General features: G+C 37.0%; 1 protein-coding gene across 1 annotated transcript in view; it reads left to right on the top strand.

Annotated features, from left to right (window-relative positions):
* LOC140169874 (ATP-binding cassette sub-family C member 5-like) overlaps nt 1-26,761 on the top strand; it is a 171,089-nt gene that overhangs the window by 115,479 nt on the left and 28,849 nt on the right. Inside the window, exons 5-9 of the mRNA XM_072193188.1 lie at nt 17,411-17,518; nt 18,064-18,330; nt 19,017-19,286; nt 19,443-19,652; nt 22,114-22,429. Of these exons, the coding sequence (XP_072049289.1) occupies nt 17,411-17,518; nt 18,064-18,330; nt 19,017-19,286; nt 19,443-19,652; nt 22,114-22,429 (1,171 nt within the window). The remainder of the gene's footprint in view (nt 1-17,410; nt 17,519-18,063; nt 18,331-19,016; nt 19,287-19,442; nt 19,653-22,113; nt 22,430-26,761) is intronic.

Below are 26,761 nucleotides of genomic sequence, written 5' to 3'. Positions count from 1 at the left end.
CGCAAATTTCCTATGGTACGGGTCCGTGTGACCCGTAAAAATTGAACCATGCAAAAAGCAGGAAATCCTAGTTTTAAGTTTCCACTGGAACATCTGGTTCACATAATAGGTCAAGCTCCCTGAGTACACTTTCATTTTAGTTTCCCATCAAGTTTTCAACCCGGGTTTTCAATTTTCTACAAGTTACATACCGTGATCCCCGTAGTTAATTCTCTCTTTTGGGTCCGGGGTCGGACCCTTGATAATTGACGAGGACCCTTGAAATTTCAAAGGCAAGGGTCCAGAGGACCCTTGGATTTTTCTTCTTATTTCGAGGCCTGTGCACCTGAGTGTTTTCTTTAACAAACACATGAATAGACCTGGTTGACTGTATTGTTTGAGAGTTGAATCCTGTGGACTCAGCTGCAACTTTTAGCACTGTTTAAAATGGTTTCTTTTTTTACACAACGAACCATTGTGACTGAACGCAATGACGTGTGATGCTGTTTTCTGTTTCTGTTTTTGTAGAGTTTGGTGGCGCTTTCGACACAGAGGTCATATGCGCCATACACTTGACTTACTGGATCAAAAATTAAAATTAAAACATACAACACAAAAATTTATCACTACATTAAACAAGCAGAGAACGCGGAGTTACAGTCTGGGGATTTACATAGATAGTACCATTGCCATAAATACAATATAAACGAGATCTGATTGAGTTCGCCTGCGACCGCGAGCATGCACAGCCAGCAGTGACAAATGAGTTATGACCCCGAATCTGTGAGAACCAGAAGTGATCCCTTAATTACCTTTGACCCATAAAAATATTACATAGTGCTTAGGATGTCATAAGGAATATTCCTGGTGAATTTCAGCTTAATCGAACTTATACATGGATTTTGATTTAAAAAAAATTTATGATTAACCATTTGACCCCCTTAATAACTTTTGAAAAAAAAAAAAAAAAAACCTTATGTACACCGACAAAATGCATTGTTCCAATTTTAATTAAAAAATTCTACATTGTTTAGTTGTTGAGATAAAAATTCTTAAAGTTATTTAGCTAAAAACAGGAAGTGACCCCTTAATGACCTTTGACCCCCAAAATAAAAATACCATACATACATCAGGTAACACTGATTCATGTATGATGATTATATTACTCTGGTCTGTTTACATTTTGAGATAAAAATTTTTAAACTTTTTTGATAATTTTGGTTTTTGACCGGAAGTAACCCCTTAATGACCTTTGACCCCAAAACTGTAGGCATCCTAAAGACCCTAGCTAGTAGCGATGCATCTGTGCTAATGGCGACTCTCTGCTATGTAATTTGTAAAGACAGTGATTTTTTGAATATTTTTTACAAATTTTTCAGACTTTTACCGGAAGTGACTCCTTAATGACCTTTGATCCCAATTCTGTTAACAACTTTTAGACACTGGCTATAGACCACTTGCCATCACTGTTTATCAACAAAGGAGAGGGACCCGGAGAGGGACTCGTCTATCGATATGCTCGAACGAGCCGCTACACTGTTCAATGGCTTTCCTGTACTATATGAAATGTGGCGGGCGATTTAAAATGCACGTGCCCTTAGCAGACTACGATGCGTACGCACACTGCAGGGCAAATAACAATTGAAATTGCCATAATACGCGCGCATACTGCCGGGCAATGACGTCAAATGCCAAGTGGTCTATAGATGATGCATGTGTGTAAGTGACGTCACGGTGCTATGTAATATGTGGGAGGAGTAGCATTTTTAGTGAAAATACAAGTTTTGGCCATTGACCGGAAGTGGATGACATTTGACCGGAAGTTGATCATGTGACATCTGTGGCACCACCAAACGGTTCTACTGACCAAGTATGGTCAACATGCCTGAAAGCATGTGGCTACGATGGCTGATTATGATGTTGACAGAAGAAGAAAGAAAGAAAGAAAGAACGCGGTAAAAACAATGCACAGCGCCGATGGCGGCTGTGCAAATATCATATTGTAGTTGGACTTTGTCCATCATGTGTGACGCTATAATTTGGTCCGTGTATGTAAAACAAATACGGCTACCCATACCTTTTTCGATTTATTCTAAAAAGTATTTTAAGGGGGAAACTTATAACTTGTGGACCCTATAGGTCTTTGGGTGACAGGGGATGGGTGTATCAAAAAATAATGGGGCCTTGAGGTGACAGCGGGGTCTTAACCGCCCAGTATATGCATCACCTCCAATATTGAAGATTGAATTGCCCCCAGTGGGAAAATACTGTAATGATTTGCCTACTTTTTCCACATGGGCTCCTTAGCATAGGGGTGAATTTTATGTACAAATAGAGAGCTCCCTCCCCTGAAAGAATTAAGGGTGCATGCCCTTATTTGCTGGTCTGATATTTATGACTTGGTACTTTCCCAGTTATCTCAAGGGAGAACATGTACATTGTATAGCGCAATTAAGCCAATCTTTACTTGCACTACTAAGTCAACTATAGTCGTGTTAACAGGGGCGGATCCAGGAATTTTTGAAAGAGGGGCGCCTTTTGGTCGACGACGAAAAAATGGTGTTATGGGGGTTACCCCCTCGAAAACTCAATTGTTTTGGCCCATTGTTTGCTGTTCATGGCGAATTTGTTCATTTTAAAAATTTCTTTCATTTTTGTATTTTTAAGTTAGGCCGGCGCCTTTGCTAGTCAAAAAAATAGAGGGGCGCGCTGCCGCGCCCCCTCTAAATCCGCCCCTGATTAATGACTACATGTAAGCATAAGCATAAATAAAGAAAAGGATTATTGATGTAATATGTGACTGGAGTTATAAATCAGTTTATGTCTGTTGTGGTTTGTTTTTCCAGGTCAAAGGCATTTTTGATTTGAGCCTCAAGGCGAGTCTCAATCCTAAAATATTGAGTTGAGTCTGAGAGTTGTTACAATTTAATGTTTGGGAACCAAAATATATTTTGTCAATTGGTTTGTTTGTGTTTATTTATATACAGTTGCTCTTCTCCAAACTGATAACTCACTTCCGTCATCGCTGCATTAAAATCACGGATAAACGTGTACGTCTCATGAGTGAAGTTATCACTTGCATTAAGCTTATCAAGATGTACGCTTGGGAGAATCCATTTGCAAAGCAAATAGAAGGTAAGATCACAACCCTGTAAGAAGCCCAATCGGCATTGTAACTTCCGGTTTTTGAGAGCAGTTTTGGGACACTTTGGCCTCTGACATATCGGGGAAATTGCTACAATTTTTATTGATTAATTTATTATTGTAATAATGTATTATTAAAAATATTCAAATAATTAATTGTTAAGATAAATATGTTTTTTTGGTTTGTTTTCACTCTTGTAAAACATTAATTATATTTTGTCACGAGGGCCGATCGCCATTGACACTGTGCAGTCTTGTTCCTGTTCACCGAACCAGAAATTACCCATCATGCAACGCTAGTTCGCCGAATAGTCGCGTCCATTTAGTTCCTCGTGGTGGCGTCATCCCGCTTGGGATTGATACAAAATACAGGTTGTTCTGTCTAGGTATGAGACTACCAGGCCAGTTTGTGTTTCTAAATTTTATTTTACAGTCAAATAAATTAATTGCAAAAAACCTGAGTTAAGGGGGTACTACACCCCTGGCCAATTTTGTGCCTATTTTGCATTTTTCTCAGAAATTATAGCGCATTGGTGACAAGTAAGATATGTATATTATAGGGGCAAGGACTACAACTACTGCACTGGAAATTTTATTTCAGCACAGATAACAGTTGTGCACAGTGTTACACTCAAAAATGAGGGAAAACCTATATTTGATCAATAAATCAATAACTACTTGCCTTGAGTTGCTGAATTTTCAGTGCAGTAGCTGTAGTCCTTGCCCCTATAATAAACATATCTTACTTGTCACCAATGCGCTATAATTTTTGAGAAAAATGCAAAAATAGGCACAAAATTGGCCAGGGTGTAGTACCCCTTAAGGTAGGAGCATCGGATAATAGACCCATGCAGGAAAATAGCCAATATTTCAAATCAGAATTATGTATCCATTTCAAATATATAACCAATTGAAGATAAGTCTTTACTCCACTGATTTTTAATGTTTCATGAAAATTTAAACAATTCTTATGTTTATCTTTATTTTTTGAAAATTCCCTAATTTTTTCTACTAATAATTATTGCTAGCCTAGAGGGAAGTGATATGGTCTCCATAGTTTGTGGGGTGGTTAATAAGCCTAATATCTAAATTCTCTCGCCAGATTTTTTGGATAAAGTGTTTATTTTTTGAGAAAATCATTTTTCTATTTTTAAATTAGGGAAATCTAGAAACACCCATAACTTAAAATAGAAACACTTTATTAAAAAAAAGCTGGCGAGAAAAGTTTCTAAATTTAATAACCTTTCATATGACACCTTGTTTGTTATAATTGGCCCTATGATTAGCTCAGACAATAATTATGAAATTGGGTCATTCAGTGTTTCTAGATCAAATCAAGTACTAACATTACATTCAAATATCCCCTATATTACTGACCAATATATTGGAAAAAAGTCACTAATATTATTTGGTAACATTTTTGTAATAAAAAGATCCAAAAAGCAGTTCTATAAATGGGATAGAAAGGAGAAAAATAATATTTAAACATAGTATCCATTTTCAAACTTTTACCAATTTTAGTGAACAAGGCTTAGTGTCAAAACCACTTTATGTGCAAAGTCAATGGGGTTTTCTAATGATAAAAAATGGCATAACTGAAAAACGCTTTGTTGGCAAAAATTAAAACTTGGCAGGCAAGTTTTTCTCACCCAACTATACACATCCTGTATCATTTTAAACCAAATCTGTGCATGACACCGTAGCCGATGTTTCTACCTTAAATCGACCTAAAAATAAGCGAGATACAATGTTTTATATATGGCATATTTTTTACACAAAAAATTGATATTTTGACTGTTTTCAAACAAGAAATTTAGATTTATACCAATAATAATCCAAAGTTTTTATTTCAATACCCTAAACATTGACTGTCGTGCTCATTAAAACTAGAAACACATTGGGTCGGAAATGAAATGAAAGTAGTGAATTTTAACAATATTTGTGGGCCGTATTATGCACATAATTTTGGCATTAAAACATTAAAAACATATGTCTGCTTGTTCGTTGCTTGCATGATTCTTAAGGAAGGAACGTGTATGTTATATATAGTAAAAGAAGCAAAAATTATATTCCGTGATTTGATACTTTTTTAAGTGAACAAAATTAATATAATATAGAAATCATGCAAGAAATAATCACGCTAATGTCTCGATATTAAAATGCACGATGCGTGTACGCCTATATGCACTGTATATATAGCGAGGAGATGCTGTATCGATTTTTAATAAAGTTCATTGTTAAACAAATAACGGATGGCCGGGTTAACAATAGATGGGTCAGAATTGGGGAATACTCAATAACTAACGGTACAGTTGTTGATCGAACCATAATGAAAAATTATTCAATTACTTGTATACAGGGCAGTGCGAACAAGATTCCCAGATCGGTCGTCGTGTTGTATGCACAAAAACCAATTTTTTCTGAATTTTCAGAGGGCAAGGTATCCCAAAACTGCAAAAACTGTCTCACAAATCACAATGCATTGCAAACTTGGCTTATTATAATCATGACCTTTTGTTTTGCATAGTATTAGCAGGGAAAATGGGCAATTCCATTTTGAATCCACACTCCCTCTGGAAGATTTAGCTAATCGCTGAAGATCGCTGAACATTGAGAATTCTTAGTCAGTGGGAGTGGTCTAGTTCGTAGACACATAATCTGATTGGACAATCGCATGATTTCGGGTGCCGTATATCAGGCTGTAGACGACCCCACGTCATCATGAGTGTTAATAACTCGTAACACGCTTATAGAGGTGCGCGTATGTATCGCGTTGTATGTGTAAACTAGCTGAATACATGCATGCGCTAGCAGTAGGTGCAACAGAATATGTGAAGTTGTAAACAAGTTTCGTTCATTTTACAATAAGTGGAGTTTTTATGACGGTAACTTAGTTTTTACTTGCAAAAATAGTTAACAGTTATTTAAATAATATTTAAGTGACTAATGAGAATAAACACTAGGAATTTTTGTTTTTACTATCCTCTACCTATGATAGACAACAGGCAGGTCCAATATTTTTACCGTAGTAGATGCTGGCTGCCACTACTCAAAATATTGGACCTGCCTGTCGTCTGTCACACTGTAGAGGATAGTAAAAACAAAAATTCCTATCGTTTATTCTCTAAATTTTGTGGTAGCCTTCTTCTTCTTCCTTATTAGTGCCTCCCTCATATGTATGAGTATTATCGCACTGCGTACAGACAAGCTGTACTTATTTTTTACTCTGGAACCTAGAGTAGATGAGTGTATTTTTGAAGTACATGCAGTCAACAGTACCGGGATGATCCCCTGCTCTTTTCGAATAGCCTGTGACCTTCTTTAACGTGCACACTGCATTAATGTCAGAAATGTACATGTACACGGGACCGACAGCTTAAAGTGCCCTCCGAAGCACGAAGCACTAAGCTCAGGCGGACCTCGGATTCGAACCCTCGACCCTTGGATTCACAGTCCAACGCCTTAACCGCTAGGCCACGCTCCCCTCTAGCCTGCTCTGCATGATGATTTTGTACATATGCTTTGGTTTTGATTTGTATTGTTACATGAATAAAATGTTTATCAATTTTCAGCTATACGTGATGAAGAACGTAGTGCTCTAGAGAAGACTGGCTATTTACAAACTCTCATAACTGGTACACTCCGTGTTGTGTCAATTATGAGCGTAACATTTACCATCATCCTTCATACATCATTGGGCTATTAGTACAGGAGCAGCAACCTCAAAAAATGACTTCGTTCATCCCCACTACATACAAGGTTTGACACCATATAGGTAGTAAGTATGGACCCTCTAGATCACTGCTAGGTAGGTAGTGGACTCAAATTGTGGTATCACTTTTTTTTTACAGGTCATTTTATGTATGGACGTATAATCGCATAAAATCACCAAAAATAGGACAAAATTAAGGGGTAGGGGAGATATAAATTCCCATAACTCAACTTTTACTCGTGATTTTGAATTCATTTTGGTATCAATATGTAGCTAAATGATTTTCCTAACTTTCTAGTATTATTTTTAAACAAAAACAGGTTTCATTTGAGCATATTTGGAAGTATATAGTCCATAAATGAGTGATAATCTGATTTTTTAAACCATATGTGTAAAGTTTGACATTGGCCTCAAATCTCACAACTATACCACTTTTTATTTTCAAAATTGATTCAGTTTCCATTTTTAATTTTTTAATTTAAATTTTAATGTTTAATTTTGTTTTTAATGTTAAGCATATCAAGGAAACATTATTGTAACAGTTCCAATCATTATAATATGTATGAGTTCGTTGGGGTGTCTGTGGGACGAGGTGTGTGTGGGGGGTGCTGGGTGTACATAGGGTATGTGTGGGGGTGAGGGGATGAATGTGTGTGTACATGTCTTAATATGTCACTTCACTGCACCAACTTCCATTTACAAAATCCGTTAAGTTTCCATTGATGTGAATATTTATGTGTAGGATGTGAGTAACCACTGGGAAAAAGACAAAAATGTTAAAAAACCCAAAAACCCAACAAAAACTGATGTTGATTTCCCTCAGTATATCAGCATAACATAGAAAAATATTAAGGGGTAGGGGAAAATAAATCATCAGAACTAAATATTTTACTCATGATATTGACTTCATCTTGGTATTAATTCTATTCAATTCAATTTAATATGTATATCTAATTGATTGTTCTAACTTTTTGTATTATTTTAAAGCAAAGCGACCATTAGTTGTCAGGTTAAAACACAGAAACTGTGAGAAAAGGGTACGTTTTCTATGTCTAACAGCGTAAATATGACAATATTAAGGGGTAGGGGAAATATAAACTGCCATAACTCAACTTTTACTTATGAAAATGAATTCATCTTGGTATCAAAATGTATCTAAATGATTGTTCTAACTTTCTAGTATCATTTTAAAGCAAAGCAACCATTAGTTGTCAGACAGATATACAGAAACTGTGAGGAAAAGGTAACTTTTCTATGTCTAACAGCGTGAAGATGACAATATTACGGGGTAGGGGAAATGTAAACTGTCATAACTCAACTTTTACTCATGAAAATTAATTCATCTTGGTATCAAAATATATCCAAGTGATTGGTCTAGCTTTCTAGTAATATTTTAAAGCAAAGCGACCATTATTTGTCAGGCAGTATATACAGAAACTGTGAGGAAAAGGTAATTTTCTATGTCTAACAGCGTAAAATGACAATATTAAGGGGTAGGGAAATATATAACTGCCATAACTTAACTTTTACTCATGAAAATAAATTCATCTTGGTATCAAAATGTATCTAAGTGATTGTTCTAACTTTCTAGTATTATTTTAAAGCAAAGCGACCATTATTTGTCAGGTAGATACACAGTATTTGTGAGGAAAAGGTAACTATTCTATGTCTAACAGCATAAATAAATATGACAATATTAAGGGGTGGGGGAAATATAAACTGCCACAACTCAACTTTTACTCATGAAAATGAATTCATCTTGGTATCAAAATGTATTTAAGTGATTGTTCTAACTTTCTAGTATTATTTCAAAGCAAAGCGATCATTAGTTGTCAGGTAGATACACAGTAACTGTGAGGAAAGGGTAAATATTCTATGTCTAACAGCGTAAATATGACACTATTATGGGGTAGGGGAAATGTAAACTGCCATAACTCAACTTTTACTCATGAAAATTAATTCATCTTGGTATCAAAATATATCCAAGTGATTGGTCTAGCTTTCTAGTATTATATTAAAGCAAAGCGACCATTATTTGTCAGGCAGTATATACAGAAACTGTGAGGAAAAGGTAATTTTCTATGTCTAACAGCGTAAAATGACAATATTAAGGGGTAGGGAAATATATAACTGCCATAACTCAACTTTTACTCATGAAAATGAATTCATCTTGGTATCAAAATGTATCTGATTGGCTGTTCTAACTTTCTATAAACAAAGCGATCATTAGTTGTCAGGTAGATACACAGAAACTGTCAGAAGAAGTCATTTTCTATATCTAGCAGCGTAATAGACCGTTCACAAACACTTGTAAGGGGGAGGGGCCTGATGCAAAAAAATTTCATCAAAAAATATTCTTTCGAGCCCCCTTCCCTTTACAGACCTCAAAAATTGTAGGGCCCCCTTTTTTTTTTGAAAATTATGGGTCAACCCCATAGAAAATCATATAAACTCAATTTTTCCAGGAACATTTTTGATCATTTTTTTCAGGCCCCCCCCTTAGGAGGGTCAAAAATTTTCAGCCCCCCCCCCCTTACAAGTGTTTGTGAACGGTTCCTAAATATGACAATATCAAGGTAGGGAAATATAAACTCCCATAACTCAACTTTTACTCTTGATAATGAATTCATCGAACGTCCTGGTATCATTAGTTGTTATGTAGATACAAAGGAAATGTGAGAAAAAACTTCCATGTGTAACAGTGTCAAATATGATAATATTAAGGGTAGGGAAATATTACCATAACTCAACTTTGGCTGCATTAACTGTGAAGGGGAACACAGGAATACAAATCGTTGCACCAAAATTTGAATGTAGTATACGATTGAGGTTTCTTACGTTAATTGGTGCAATTGGACCATTTTTAAAATTTGACCTTTATTTATGATATTGATATATTCGACCCCTGAACTAGACTTCGTAGAACTATGACAATTGTCTTTTTTAAAATTCTTAGCGATGAGAGGAACAATTTGAGATTACAACATTACAACATGATAGGATAATTTTTTAGTATTGGCCCCATTATGACCTTCAACCCCTCGTGGGAAACTTAATTGCTTTTAAAATAATGCCAGAAAATGAGAACAATCAAATAGCTACATATTGATGCCAAAATGGAATTCATTTTCGTCAGTGAAACTTGTGTTTTGGTGATTTGTATGTCCCCTTACCCCTTAATATTGTCATATTTTACGCTGTTAAACATTGAATATTAACATTTTCAAACATTTTATGTCTATCTACCGGACAACTAATGGCTTAATTGCTTTTAAAATAATACTAGTAGGTTAGAACTATCAAATAGCTACATATTGATACCAAAATGAATTCATTTTCATCAGTAAAACTTGAGTTTGGGTGATTTGTATGTCCCTTACCCTTAATATTGTCATATTTTACGCTGTTAGACATTGAATATTAACATTTTCATACATTTTATGTCTATCTACCGGACAACTAATGGCTTAATTGCTTTTAAAATAATACTAGAAGGTTAGAACTATCAAATAGCTACATATTGATACCAAAATGAATTCATTTTCATCAGTAAAACTTGAGTTTGGGTGATTTGTATGTCCCTTACCCTTAATATTGTCATATTTTACGCTGGTAGACATCGAATATTAACATTTTCATACATTTTATGTCTATCTACCGGACAACTAATGGCTTAATTGCTTTTAAAATAATACTAGTAGGTTAGAACTATCAAATAGCTACATATTGATACCAAAATGAATTCATATTCATCAGTAAAACTTGAGTTTTGGTGATTTGTATGTCCCCTTACCCCTTAATAATTGTCATATTTTACGCTGTTAGACATTGAATATTAACATTTTCATGCATTTTATGTCTATCTACCGGACAACTAATGGCTTAATTGCTTTTAAAATAATACTAGTAGGTTAGAACTATCAAATAGCTACATATTGATACCAAAATGAATTCATTTTCATCAGTAAAACTTGAGTTTGGGTGATTTGTATGTCCCCTTACCCCTTAATATTGTCATATTTTACGCTGTTAGACATTGAATATTAACATTTTCATACATTTTATGTCTATCTACCGGACAACTAATGGCTTAATTGCTTTTAAAATAATACTAGAAGGTTAGAACTATCAAATAGCTACATATTGATACCAAAATGAATTCATTTTCATCAGTAAAACTTGAGTTTGGGTGATTTGTATGTCCCCTTACCCCTTAATAATTGTCATATTCTACGCTGTTAGACATTGAATATTAACATTTTCATACATTTTATGTCTATCTATCGGACAACTAATGGCTTAATTGCTTTTAAAATAATACTAGAAGGTTAGAACTATCAAATAGCTACATATTGATACCAAAATGAATTCATTTTCATCAGTAAAACTTGAGTTTGGGTGATTTGTATGTCCCCTTACCCCTTAATATTGTCATATTTTATGCTGTTAGACATTGAATATTAACATTTTCATACATTTTATGTCTATCTACCGGACAACTAATGGCTTAATTGCTTTTAAAATAATACTAGAAGGTTAGAACTATCAAATAGCTACATATTGATACCAAAATGAATTCATATTCATCAGTAAAACTTGAGTTTTGGTGATTTGTATGTCCCTACCCTTAATAATTGTCATATTTTACGCTGTTAGACATTGAATATTAACATTTTCATGCATTTTATGTCTATCTACGGACAACTAATGGCTTAATTGCTTTTAAAATAATACTAGAAAGTTAGAACTATCAAATAGCTACATATTGATACCAAAATGAATTCATTTTCATCAGTAAAACTTGAGTTGTGGTGATTTGTATGTCCCCTACCCCTTAATATTGTCATATTTTACGCTGTTAGACATTGAATATTAACATTTTTCTCATATTGTATGTTTAACTACCTGATAACTAATGGTGTAATTGTTTTTAAAATAATGCCAGAAAATGAGAACAATCAAATAGCTACATATTGATACCAAAATGGAATTCATTTTTGTCAGTGAAACCTGTGTTTTGGTGATTTGTATGTCCCCTTACCCCTTACACTGTAAAAAATAACAGTGAAATTTACAGTAAAATACTGTAAAAAAAGGCTAATTATTTACAGTATTTGGCTGTAATTGATAAAAACGGATACTGTATTTTTTAGTTTAAATTATCTAGGCCTATCAAAGCTGAAATTAAAATTGAGTTATAATTCAGCGTTTAAGCAATATCAATATCATTACTACACTGTAAGAATGGTCACTTATACGATTAAGTACTAAATATCATGTGACTAAATTTTACAGTAAAAGTGTGTGCAGCCAATCTGCCAACCAAACCCTGTAAAATTTACAGGATCCTGTAAAAAAGATGAATTTTACAGGTTTCAACTGTATTTTCTTGACAGGAAACTGTAAATATTACAGTTAGGCGATGTAAAAAACTGTTCTATGGGAAGGGTGGACTTTTGAAGTCAGTCAGCATTTTTTATCCTAAACACATTCTCAAGCTCTAAAATAACTCGCCAAATATACCTATTTTACAGCATTTTGAGTGTGTTCATTTTTACAGGATACTGTAAATTTTACAGGGTTTTGTTGGCAGATTGGCTGCACACACTTTTACTGTAAAATTTACAAGACTTTTTTTACAGTGTAATATTGTCATATTTTACGCTGTTAGACATTGAATATTAACATGTTCGTACATTTTATGTCTATCTACCTCACAACTAATGGTTTAATTGCTTTTAAATAATACTAGAAAGTTAGATCTAACAATTAACTACATATTGTTACCAAAATGAATTCATTTTCATCAGTAAAACCGAGCTTTGGTGATTTGAATGTCCCCTACACCTTAATATTGTCATATTTTACGGTACTACACATGAAAAATTGACATTTTTTTTACATTTTATGTCTTTCCAGCTAACAATTAATGGTTATTTTGCTTTAAAAGATTACAACAACCAAATAGCTATATATTAATGCCAAAATGAATGAATAATAATGAATAAATGTCGAGATACGTTGGTTTGTACGTCCCCTAACCTTTAATATTGTCAAATTTTACGCTGTTACACATTGGAAAATTAACATTTTTATCATATTTTATGTCTATCTTATGGTTTTTCTGTTAAAAATAATACTGGAAAGTTAGAACAATCAATTAGCTACATGTTGATACCAAAATGAATTCATTATTATGAGTAAAGGTTGAGTTATGGTGGTTTTTATTTCCCCTACCCTTAATAATGCCATATTTGACATGTTTTATACATAGAAAAGTAACCTTTTCTCACATTTTATGGCTATCTACCTGACAATTAATGTTTGCTTTGCTTTAAAATAATACTAACACGTTTGAACAATCAATTAGCTACATATTAATTCCAAAATGAATTCATTATCATGAGTTGAAGTTGAGTTATGATGGTTTATCTTTCCCTACCCTTAATATTGTTACACACGCTGCTACATGTGGAAAAGTAACTATTTTTTTACATTTTCAGTCTATTTTCCTGACAAACAGCGGTTGATCTCACCCACACATATAAATATTCAAAATATTACATGAATGGCAACTTAACAAACAAATTTTGTTAATAGAAGTAATATAGTTCAGCCGGGTGACATATTAAGACACGTAAAACTCCCCAACCCTGAACCCTATACACACCCCGCACCCACCCCACATACCCACACACACGTACCCCAAACCCACACAACACAAACCAACATGCAAGCAAACATGCACATACATAAATATTTGACGAGAACATCAAAGTTTGCCTAGATATGCTTGATATTAAAAACAAAATTAAAAAATGGAAACTTAATCAATTTTGAAAATAGAAATTGGCACAATACATGTAGTAAAATTTGAAGCCAATGTCACAAAAACACCCAACCTACGCATTGTTGTGAATTTTCACTAGTGTATGGATTGGCCACTTCAAATCATGATCAAATGAAACCTAGGTTTGCTTTCAAATAATACTAGGCAGTTAGAACAATGACGTTTTTCAAAGTTGAAAATCTTTTAAAAACCAGATTGTCTCAGCATCAGGGAAACTTGGGCATTCATGTGCAGCCAAGTCTGGACAATTATCCTATCAGTTCCACTTGAGCCATATCAAGTCCTCTTGAAAGTTTATGCTATTGATTTGGAATGGTATTGGAATGATGTAGGAGTTGTTGTGTTGTTATAGCAACAATCCCAGATTCTTGGCCATTCAGATGGCACTTTAGTGGGGTGCAGCCAATCAGGTCTCTGCTTTAATTCCATTTCTTTTGTTGTGTTCACACCTTTCTTAGTAAGCCACTTGCATTTGCTCCTCCAATCATGCTGGACCAAAAAATCCCACCCACCCTCCCAGTAGCTGGAAGGGTAAATCAGTTATCTCATTTGTCAAAGATGCTTCAATAAAAGTATGTCAAATTATGCTACTCTCCGCTTTGTCTGGAGTTTCTTCAAATCCTGAAGAATCTCGTCAGTAGATTGTCTCCACTTTCTACTACGCTGCGTTGTCTGGAGTTTCTTCAAATCCTGAGGAATCTCGTCAGTAGATTGTCTCCACTTTCTACTATGCTGCTTTGTCTGGAGTTTCTTCAAATCCTGAGGAATCTCGTCAGTAGATTGTCTCCACCTTCTACTACGCTGCGTTGTTGGGAGTTTCTTCAAATCCTGAGGAATCTCATCAGTAGATTGTCTCCACTTTCTACTATGCTGCTTTGTCTGGAGTTTCTTCAAATCCTGAGGAATCTCGTCAGTAGATTGTCTCCACTTTCTACTACGCTGCTTTGTCTGGAGTTTCTTCAAATCCTGAGGAATCTCGTCTGTAGATTGTCTCCACTTTCTACTACGCTTTGTGCTGGCTTAATGAATGCTTTGTATGGAGTTCTTCAAAACCTGAAGAATCTCGTCTGTAGATTGTCTCCACTTTCTACTACGCTTTGTGCTGGCTTAATGAATGCTTTGTATGGAGTTCTTCAAATCCTGAAGAATCTCGTCTGTAGATTGTCTCCACTTTCTACTACGCTTTGTGCTGGCTTAATGAATGCTTTGTATGGAGTTCTTCAAATCCTGAAGAATCTCGTCTGTAGATTGTCTCCACTTTCTACTACGCTTTGTGCTGGCTTAATGAATGCTTTGTATGGAGTTCTTCAAATCCTGAAGAATCTCGTCTGTAGATTGTCTCCACTTTCTACTACGCTTTGTGCTGGCTTAATGAATGCTTTGTATGGAGTTCTTCAAATCCTGAAGAATCTCGTCTGTAGATTGTCTCCACTTTCTACTACGCTTTGTGCTGGCTTAATGAATGCTTTGTATGGAGTTCTTCAAATCCTGAAGAATCTCGTCTGTAGATTGTCTCCACTTTCTACTACGCTTTGTGCTGGCTTAATGAATGCTTTGTATGGAGTTCTTCAAATCCTGAAGAATCTCGTCTGTAGATTGTCTCCACTTTCTACTACGCTTTGTGCTGGCTTAATGAATGCTTTGTATGGAGTTCTTCAAATCCTGAAGAATCTCGTCTGTAGATTGTCTCCACTTTCTACTACGCTTTGTGCTGGCTTAATGAATGCTTTGTATGGAGTTCTTCAAATCCTGAAGAATCTCGTCTGTAGATTGTTTCCACTTTCTACTACGCTTTGTGCTGGCTTAATAAATGCTTTGTATGGAGTTTCTTCAAATCCTGAAGAATCTCGTCAGTAGATTGTCTCCACTTTCTACTATGCTGCTTTGTCTGGAGTTTCTTCAAATCCTGAGGAATCTCGTCAGTAGATTGTCTCCACTTTCTACTACGCTGCGTTGTCTGGAGTTTCTTCAAATCCTGAGGAATCTCGTCAGTAGATTGTCTCCACTTTCTACTACGCTTTATGTAAGAGTAATTTATGCTTATTTGAAGTATCTTTTTGGCTTGATTGTTTTTGTCAGTGGATTATTTCATTTATTAATATTATTTTATAGTAAATTTTGGCTCACTTTTCAATAATTACCAGCTTATATAGGGATTTAAAGATTTAATTCATTGATAGAGTTGGCATTGTTTCTTCTTTTGGAGATTTCTGTTTATTTAATAATTGCGTTATAAATATTGTTTTCCAATTCAATCCTCTGTTTGATCCAAAGAGGTATCTGTATTTGCTTAAGATGAAATTTGGTTAAATGTGATACAGAAGTCAATTCTTGCATGTCCAGCCTATATGGTTGGCTTGTTGTACACATTTTTCCAATAATTCTTGTATTGTGTTATTAATAATATTTATTGGAAGATAAATAACTATTTATATTATGTCTTAACTGCTATGAAAGTGCTATGATTATTATATTATTATTATATTATGAAATCTATCATTATTTATCATTATTTATCTCAATTATATTTATGTATATGAATATAAAATTGTTGAACGGTCATAAATAGCTTAATAAATGGTCCTCATGATCGGGAGGGCAATGCGGAGTCTAATCATTGCTTTGGTGTTGTGTTTTCCTGATGTCTCGAGACAATCAATTAGCTACATATTCATACCAAAATAAATTCATTATTATGAGTAAAAGTTGAGTTCTTGGAGTTAATATTTCCCCTACCCCTTAATTTTGTCATATTTTTGGTGAATTTATGCGATTATCGTCCATACATAAAATGACCTGTAAAAAAAAAGTGATACCACAATTTGAGTCCACTACCTACCTAGCAGTGATCTAGAGGGTCCATACTTACTACCTATGGTGTCAAACCTTGTATGTAGTGGGGGATGAACCAAGTCCTTATTTAGGCCCCCTGTGGGATCTTGCTCCTGGACTATATGACATAGATGTTACACAGGTTGGTTAGTTTGTTTAAATGTGTGTTTGTCTGTTGGCTGTATAAAAAGCGTAATCACTGGTCACTACTTATTGTGCCTATATGAGTGCATGCAGCCGGGGGGGGGGGCACTCAACTTTAGAAGTGACGGGTATGTGCCTACCGGCGTCGTTGGGTATAATATTTTGAAAGAAGGGGGTCATTGAGTATAAGCAATGTAAGATATCAAAAAAAGGGTCATCGGGTAGAAAATTTTGAAAAAATGGAGCAAAATTTTGAAAGTTTCGGCATAATTTTAAAAAAATTGAGCAAAATTTGAAAGTTTCGGCATTATTTTTTGGCATTTTGATGATGCTATTCTAGAAAATCTAGAAAAAAGGGGGTCATTGGGTAGCCGCAACCAAAAAAGCTGGTCATTGGGTAGCTGCAATTAAAAAAAGGGGGATCATTGGGTATGACTTTAAAAAAAGGGGGTCATTGGGTATAGTCGACTTCAATAGGGGGCCTATTGACAGGCACATACCGTCACTTCCAAAGTTGTTCAAAGTTTATCACTACAAATACATAAGAAATCCTGACATATTTTCCCATATCTGCCAAATAGAATTTACAACTTCCTACTGATTACCATCATCCTTCATACATTATTGCGCTATATCCCAATAGCCCAATGTGCCGAGACCCTGTAGGTTTGGCGTAGTATACTATAAATCAACAAGATTCGTTTTGGGATTCAAAAACTGACCATTCTCTTTTTTTTTATTTGTTACAGGCTTTCACATACCTGGCATTGTTGAATTCTATTCGTATTGTTATTGTCGGAACACCTTTTGCTGCCAAGGCAATTGCAGAAACTCTGGTGGCTGTGCCACGGGTGAAGGTGAGAACTGACTGGGGTCCCACAGAGGGGGGAGGGAAGGTACAGGGAAGACTGCATCACAGAGGGGAGAGGGAAGGTACAGGGAAGACTCCATCTGTGGAAGGATATAATTTGAAAGTGAAATTGGGATGACTCAAATTAGAACATATCTGTTTAATTGCACCTTTTTGGAATACTCTTTTCTTTTGCTCCTTTGCATACCGAGTCTGGTTACATGCCTGAGGAAGTTTATATGGGGGTTATAAGCTTATCAAATTCAAATTCAAGCTTATCAAGTTCAAAAGACTCTTATTTGATTGGTTACTCAGATGATTACATGACTTGTATATCATGTAATTAACCAATCACTAAACTAGATTACTTAGTAGGGTACAGATCTTACATGATTTTGAGCAAAATGGATTTAGCAATGCGTCGAAAGTTACGATTGATTTTTATGAAGCTTTATAAGTTAAGTTAAGTGAAATGGACCCCTTGGCTAACAGGCAGCCAGATAAAACTTTGAAGTGAATACCTACATTTATCATTCAATTTACATTGTACAGGAATTATTGTTAATGGAAGAAATGGAGCCCATTCAAGACAAGCCTAAGAATCCAGACCATGCCATAGAAATCAGCAAGGCCACGTTTGCATGGGATAAAGAGAGTACTGGCTCAACAGAGTCCAGCATTGCGAGTTTACAGCAACAGCTGCCAGAGGAAGGGAGCGATAATCAGCTACAGCAGAAGAATGGAGAGATGCATATTTTGCTTGATGATAGCTCAAGTTTGGTCACATGTCTTTTTGATATGGATTTGGTTGTTAAAAAGGTGTGTATTGAATGACAACATTCTACATTATGTTTCACTACCTGAAGAGAATTGATCAAAAATTGAATTCCTTCCTGAGGTTGGTATCTGTCAATGAGTTGACCGCATCACCAGGCTGTCATTATAGCTAGAGGCAGTATATGGCACACATGGGTTAATGAGTTAAATAAAAATGACCTTGTGTGGTATTTAGTTCCCAGGATGTGAGTTTTGCCAGAGGCAATTTGTGGTTAAATGTTGATCCCTCACTATAAGAGTTATTACCATCAATTTGGTTGAAAAAGGAGGTGAGACATGATCAAATCTCTCCAGGTAACAAAACGTAATGATGTATTCCAATTATTGGTTCATTATTCTGCCTTTGCACAGATCCGCCCCCCCTGCTACCAAAATGAGGTTCTCCTGCAAACGCATGCGCAAAATGTGCATTTTTATTTCTCTTGCTTTTTTAGAAAGTCGCCGTTATACTGGCTTACGCACACACATCAAACACTTTGTGGGTAGAACCCCGTTTTGAGACGACCTTGTGATTGGCGAATAGGGAGAGTTTGGCACAGTGTTAGCTGTTAGGACATTCAGAGCGCACAATTTCAAATATAGTGATTTCACCTGTGCATGAATTTCAGTAATGGAGTAACAACTCCTGTCAAAGTATATTAACATTATATTTTTTTACCCAAATAAAGGGTTCTCTTGTAGGTATTTGTGGCAGCGTCGGCAGTGGTAAAAGCTCTATAATATCCGCCTTGCTAGGCCGTATGGTGAAAATGAACGGCACCGTAGCACTGGAGGGCTCCATAGCATATGTCTCACAACAAGCGTGTATATTCAATGCAACTGTAAAAGAAAACATCTTATTTGGGGATGATTATGATGAGGAGAGATATGCCAAAGCCATTGATGCGTGTAGCTTACAAGAGGATTTAGACATCTTAGCACAGGGAGATGAAACTGAGGTAAGTTGTTTGGTGAAGTGAGCAAGAATTTGTAATGTTACCAACTTGTTGAATTTGTCTTGTTACCATACTTATTTTACAAGTTTTGTTAATGATAACTTCAGAACCATTTACATTTTGGAGTTATATCTTCGTCGAAATATATACTTTTTACAGATCGGTGAAAGGGGTATCAACCTAAGCGGTGGTCAAAAGCAACGTGTTAGTATGGCGAGGGCGCTTTACTCTAACGCGGATGTGTACCTATTAGACGATCCTTTGAGTGCAGTGGATTCTCACGTAGGACAGCATATCTTTAGACATTGCATCAAAGATGCGTTTCAAGGGAATGGGAAATCAGTTTTATTTGTCACTCATCAACTACAGGTAGGTTTATTATATGTGTACATCAAAAAGAATTCCACATGAAAAGGATGCACATGTCGGCTGCTACATTCATCTCTTTTTACATGATAGCTAGGAATAAATACCAGACTCATCTGAAGTGAAGGTCACTTCAAATTATCCCCAAGTCACATACAAATGTTTTTGGTATTCCTAAACCATGTGACTTGGGGATGATTTGAAGTGACATCCACTTGAGATGAGTCTGGTTATTATCCCTAGCTATTATGTTATATGCAAAATTTGATGGTCTAATTCTTTCGCAGTGAAATAATCGTAGGATTATTTGACCAGTTTAACCACGCTTTCAAATTTACCCCCTGGACACTACTACTATAATGAAAGACAAAGATAAAAAGACTAGTTTGCGTCTGACGTCATCTGTCAATCAAACTCGAGCACGGTTTGTTTACAAGTGTCGTGCATGCAGGGTTCAAATTCAGTCATTTTTTTTGCATCACAGTTTGTGCTATGCAAAACACATGTTTGCATAGCAGTATAGCACTTTTAGCTATGCATTTTGGAAAAGTGCATAGCAGTTGATGGAAATTGCATCGCATTTTGCGATGCGATACCGTCGAATTCGATCGCTGCGTGCATGATATGAGTTGCTGAACATGGCGGTAAAACCGGGCACCTTATTGTTAATTTTGCACCTTCAAACACACAAACCATCTCAAAAGTTAGGCCTTAATAGTAGGAAACTTTCTTTCGCTAAGGCACCATGTCAACAATGCCTAGAAAAACTGCTTTTTGCCTTGTTAAAGTACGGAATTTTTTGCCATTTACTGCTATTCCTTTTCTCCGATATGGCACCAGATAAATCGACCTTCCTTGTACGCGCTATTAACCAATCAAGGATCGTAGATAATTTGATTGACAGTGACGTCAGACGCAAACTAGTCTTTTTATCTCTGTCTTCAATTATAGTCATCTAACAGCGTTTCTGATTGGTTGATAACTTGAAATGCTAATTCCAATTGCCATCAAACTTGCATTTACAGATGATCTTATTAAATACCCTCCTTGATTGGTTCAAAATTGGACAGCATATTCATTTTGGCCAATCAGCAGGTAGTTTTCATCTGTTTGATTTCACTGCTTGTGAATATTGCACTGTGAAATGTATAGACTTCTTTTTGCATATCTACTTTGATCATTCATACGATTATATAAGAAACTGAAATCAAAACCGAAACTGCTTTCTACAAGTTTTTGGTTTGTAACAAAAGGTACAAAGCCATTGGTAATAACACCCATCAGGAGTTTAGGTAGGACAATGGGAAACCATGTGACCAAAACCCAAACTAATTTTAAAACTGTTAATTTGAAACAAGGCAGTATCATGACACGCTGCAGATGAGGGGGAAATTTCTGAAATGTCCACCTGACTACACAATTTCACTGGGACCAGTAACTTTTTTAAATTACAGTCTATTGGGTGCATGCAGAGACCATTGGGCAATTCCATTTAAAATCTACATTCCCCCTGTGGAAGATTTAGTTAAAGTCTTCCACAGAGGGAGTATGAGTTTTGATTAGAATAGACTAATTGCATAACTTTCATTTGAAATACTCACTCCAGTTGTAGAAGATAGAGGTAATAGCCCGATTTTGACTTATCTTGGCCTATGCCGTTCACTCCACCTGGTGGTTGAGTGGTGGCATCCGCATCACAATCTCCCACCAAACTGTTCTGTCTTCCGCTGTACAGCTAGCGTTTATTATGGAGTTTAGGTTGTTTTTTTTGCATTCAGCTAGCAGGCAATCTCTTCACCTCTTTGGTGGTCGTCCCCTAGGTCTGACTCCCTAGATGTGGCATTCGAAGGCCATCTTGGGAAGGCATGAGGGAGGCATTTTCTGGATGTGGCCAAAATAATGCAGTCTCTTCTGGGTTATTCATCCGTTTATTTAGTCACAAATTCACCCTAATTAGCACCCTATGGACTTAACTTTATTAATAGTAAATAATGAAGAAAAGAGCAGCCTATATGCTTCACTGTCCATAATAATAGCAGGGTGTAAGACAATGGGACACACAATTAATATATGCGAGGATCGGAAATTAATAATGGAAGCCCGAGAAATTGTGAATTATTAAATTATCTGCCCCCGCTCTGGCCCAATTCAATGTTGGACAAAGCCATGTTGTCAACAGGTCTGTGAGACCCTCCAACATTGAAAGATGGGGAGTGGGAAAATCATGTAAAATCAGCCATTTTGGGGCCAACATTTATGAATTTTGAATATTTTTGAAAAAAATTCTGAATATTTTTAAAATATGTTACAAACTAACTTTTGCCAAATTTTCAAGCTTTTGGTGATGTTTTAGGGTAAGACCGAGCATACTTTAAAAGTCCATCTGCCCTTATTGTTTTTTTATTGTTGCCTTTACAGTAACTTGTTTAAATATCTAAATGTATAGCATGTTCTTCTCATACAGTACTTGGCGGACTGTGACTACGTCATACTGATGCGCGATGGTAGAATAGCAGAGGAGGGTAAACACAATGAACTGATGACCAAAGATGGAGAATATGCAAATCTAATACGAACATTTCATATGGACGAAAGCGAAGACAAGGACGACACGTTGCTGGACACGAGCCATGGTCATCAATCAAAGACAAGTCTTGGTGGGGCAAGTCGTCATAGCTTGACCTCATTAATGGATGAGATCGGAAGCAAGAAGGACGTGAGACCAGACTTCCTAAGGTCTTTGTCTGATATATCAATGGTAGAAGAACCGGAATATGAAGGTTGGTGTAGATGGTATGGTGATGTTATATGTAGCTGGGTCTGACTCCTGATTGGAGGAATATTTTGAACTTCTTTATCATAAAATTGATGACCACTTTATCAGAAATTTATATCCAAAAATGTTTAATTTTGGCAGTATTGTATGTGGGTTTGGGATAGATAGTGTGCACCATCCTGCAGCTTTCCTGTGCTAGCCTTCTTTTGTTAAAATCCTGGGCAGGATGTATCACTGATGCATATAATCCATCCGTTTTATGACCGAGCTTTCCTGAGGCGCGCGCTTAGCGAGGGGAATCCTGCCTTCTGTGTGAAAACGTGGTACGGTATGTCAATATGAGCCCTAAATTGAACCTGATCAGGCATGTTTATACCCGCATGCAATAGCATGCAGGGTATCTTCTTATACCCGCATGCAGCGCATGCAGGGTATCTTCCCATCCTTTGGTTTCTTCTCCTCCTTCTCCTCCTCCTCCTCCTCCTCCTCCTTCATCAAACACATCATTCTGTCAAGGCTAGCGCTAAAACTACAAGGGCCCCATGGCCCATATGTGGTAAACTTATGGGCCCTACCCCGTAGATGTGCCTTTTGCCCATCTCGGCCCCAGAGGTCAAAGGTCATGGGCCCCAGGGGCCCAAATGTAAAAACACAAACCATGCCGTTTCTCACCAGATGAAGCAGCCTCAGGGCTGTGAGTTGGTACACTGATAGCCCCAGGGGTACTCTACAAATGCAAGTATACTTGAGCCCCATATGTTATATATTATGGGCCCCAGGGCCCCACATGTTAAAAATAAAAGGGCAACAGATTGACAAGGCTAGCTCTAAAGCTACAATGGCAATAGGGCTCATATGTGGCACATGTATAAGCCCTAAATTGTAGATGTGCCTTTTGCCCATTTTGGCCCTAGATGTTCAAGGCTAGGGGCCCCAGAGGCCCAAATGTTAAAACAAAGGGCCGGCCGTTTCTCAGTAAATAAAGTAGCTACAGGGTTCAGATTTGGTACACTAATAGGTCTTAAGCATTATATTGTTATATGTATATATGAGCCCCATGTGTCACACAACATGGGCCCCAGGGCCCCAAACGCTAAAAATAGGGCTGGCCGTTACTCGGTAAATAAAGCAGCTACAATGTCCAGCTTGAGTCTATTTATAGAACTAGAGAATTATACTTAAACATATGTACATGAGCCTCATAAGTCAAATATTATGGGCCCCAGGGGCCCAAATGTTAAAACAAAGGCCCGGCCGTTTCTCAGCAAATAATGTAGCTACAGGGTTCAGATTTGGTACACAGATAGGTCTTTAGTATTATATTGTCATATGTATATATAACCCCCAAATGTCACATAATATGGGCCCCAGGGCCCCAAACGCTCAAACATAGGGCCGGCCGTTACTCAGTAAATAAAGCAGCTACAATGCCCAGCTTGAGTCTACTGATAGCACTTGAGAATCATACTTCAACATATGTACATGAGCCCCATAAGTCATATATATTGGGCCCCGGGCCCCAAATGTTAAAACAAAGGGCCGGCCATTTCTCATCATTATAAAGCAGCTTTATGGCTCAGAGTTTTTACACAGATTGCACCTGAGTTTTACATTGTTATATGTACATATGAACCCCATGTATCACATAATATTGGCCCCAGGGCCCCAAACACTAAAACATAGGGCCGGTCGTTACTTAGTAAATAAAGTAGCTACAGTGGCCAGCTTGAGTCTACTGATAGCACTAGAGAATTATACTTCAACATAATTATGTACATGGGCCTCATAAGTCAAATATTATGGGCCCCAGGGCCCCAAATGTTAAAACAAAGGGCGGGCCGTTTCTACTCAAAGAAAGCAGCTTCCGGGCTCAGAATTTGTACACAGATAGCACCTGAGAATTATATTGTTACTAACACCCACACACCCATCCACCCCACACACGTGGACTAAACAGACAGATCGTATTATATAATAATTGGAAATACCAGCGTGAAGCGTTAAGGCTGTTCTAGTTAAATTACATACCCATTGGCTGTTCCATTTAATTTACATACTCGCTCTGAAATGGCCCCAAAAAGGCTGTTCCATTTAATTTACATACTCCCTCTGAAATGGCTGTTCCATTTAATTTACATACTCCCTCTGGAATAGATTCCCCTAATCATATTGCATAGCCTCACTGTGAGTAAGAGAGACTGACAACAGCAACCTATGGAGAGTACGAGAGACGACTCCCCTGGGAGGGGACTTTTTACAATTTCTTTATTTTAAGTGCTTCGTCAGTGCAAACTATACTAATTTAAAGCTTGTGACTTGGTACTTTCACTTTTTACACATTTTCTGCCCAATTGGGCGACTTTTTACAATTTCTTTATTTTAAGTCCTCAGCAAATAAGGACTGTAAGTTTGGGTACACCGATAACATGCGGGTATAGCCGTATTTGTGTACAAATATATAGCCTTCTAGTTATACCCGCATGCGAAGCATGGACGGGTATATTGCCATCCTGTGGTTTCATCTCCTTCTCCTTATACCCGCATGCAATAGCATGCAGGGTATCTTCCCATCCTGTGGTTTCTTCTCCTCCTCCTTCTCCCATCAAACACAACATTCTGTCAAGGCTAGCGCTAAAACTACAAGGGCCCCAGGTCCCATATGTGGTGCACTTATGGGCCCTACCCCGTAGAAGTGCCTTTTGCCCATCTTGGCCCCAGAGGTCAAGGTCACGGGCCCCAGGGGCCCAAATGTGAAAATACAAAGCACGCTGTTTCTCATCAAATGAAGCAGCCTCAGGGCCCTGAGTTGGTACACTGATAGCCCTAGGGGTACTCTATATTTACAAATATACAAGAGCCCCATATGTTATATATTATGGGCCCCAGGGGCCCAAATGTTAAAATATGGTGCAACAGATTGACAAGCCTAGCTCTATAAGTATAAGATGACTAGGGCTCATATGTGGCATATGTATGGGTCTTAAGTTGTAGATGTGCCTTTTGCCCATTTTGGCCCCATATGTACAAGGCTAGGGGCCCCAGGGGCCTAAATGATAAAACAAAGGGCGGCCGTTTCTCAGCAAATAAAGTAGCTACAGGGTTCAGATTTGGTACACAGATAGGTCTTTAGTATTATTCTGTCATATGTATATATAACCCCCATATGTCACATAATATGGGCCCCAGGGCCCCAAAAGCTAAAACATAGGGCCGGCCGTTACTCAGTAAATAAAGCATATACAGTGCCCAGCTTGAGTTTTCTGATAGTACTTGAGAATTATACTTCAACATATGTTCATGAGCCCCATAAGTCAAATGTTATGGGCCCCAGGGCCCCAAATGTTAAAACAAAGGGCCGGCCGTTTCTCATCAAATAAAGCAGCTTCAGGGCTCAGAGTTTGTACACAGATTGCACCTGAGAAATATATAGTTATATGTACATATGAGCCCCATATGTCACATAATATGGGCCCCAGGGCCCCAAACGCTAAAACATAGGGCCGGCTGTTACTCAGTAAATAAAGCAGCTACAATGCCCAGCTTAAGTCTACTGATAGCACTTGAGAATCATACTTCAACATAATGTACATGAGCCCCATAAGTCATATATATTGGGCCCCAGGGCCCCAAATGTTAAAACAAAGGGCCGGCCGTTTCTCATCATATAAAGCAGCTTTATGGCTCAGAGTTTGTACACAAATTGCACCTGAGAATTACATTGTTATATGTACATATGAGCCCCATATATCACATAATATTGGCCCCAGGGCCCCAAACGCTAAAACATAGGGCCGGCCGTTACTCAGTAAATAAAGTAGCTACAGTGGCCAGTTTGAGTCTACTGATAGCACTAGAGAATTATACTTCAGCATAATTATGTACATGGACCTCGTAAGTCAAATATCACAGATATCACCTGAGAATAATTATATTACTAACACTCACACACCCATCCACCCCACACACGTAGGACTAAACAGACAGATCGTATTATATCATAATTGGAAATACCAGCGTGAAGCGTTAAGGCTGTTCCAGTTAAATTACATACCCATTGGCTGTTCCATTTAACTTACATACTCCCTCTGAAATGGCCCCAAAAAAGGCTGTTCCGTTTAATTTACATACTCCCTCTGAAATGGCTGTTCCATTTAATTTACATACTCCCTCTGGAATAGTTTCCCCTAGTCACATTGCATAGCCTCACTGTGAGTAAGAGAGACTGACAACAGCAACCTATGGAGAGTAAGAGAGACGACTCCCCTGGGAGGGGACTTCTTACAATTTCTTTATTTTAAGTGCTACGACAGTGCAACCTACATTCAATTAAAGCTTG

This window comes from Amphiura filiformis, chromosome 14, assembly GCF_039555335.1.
Source record: "Amphiura filiformis chromosome 14, Afil_fr2py, whole genome shotgun sequence".
Taxonomy (NCBI): Eukaryota; Metazoa; Echinodermata; class Ophiuroidea; order Amphilepidida; family Amphiuridae; genus Amphiura; species Amphiura filiformis.
The sequence above is the reverse complement of the archived record's forward strand: the minus strand, read 5'-3'. Positions and strand labels throughout refer to the sequence as shown.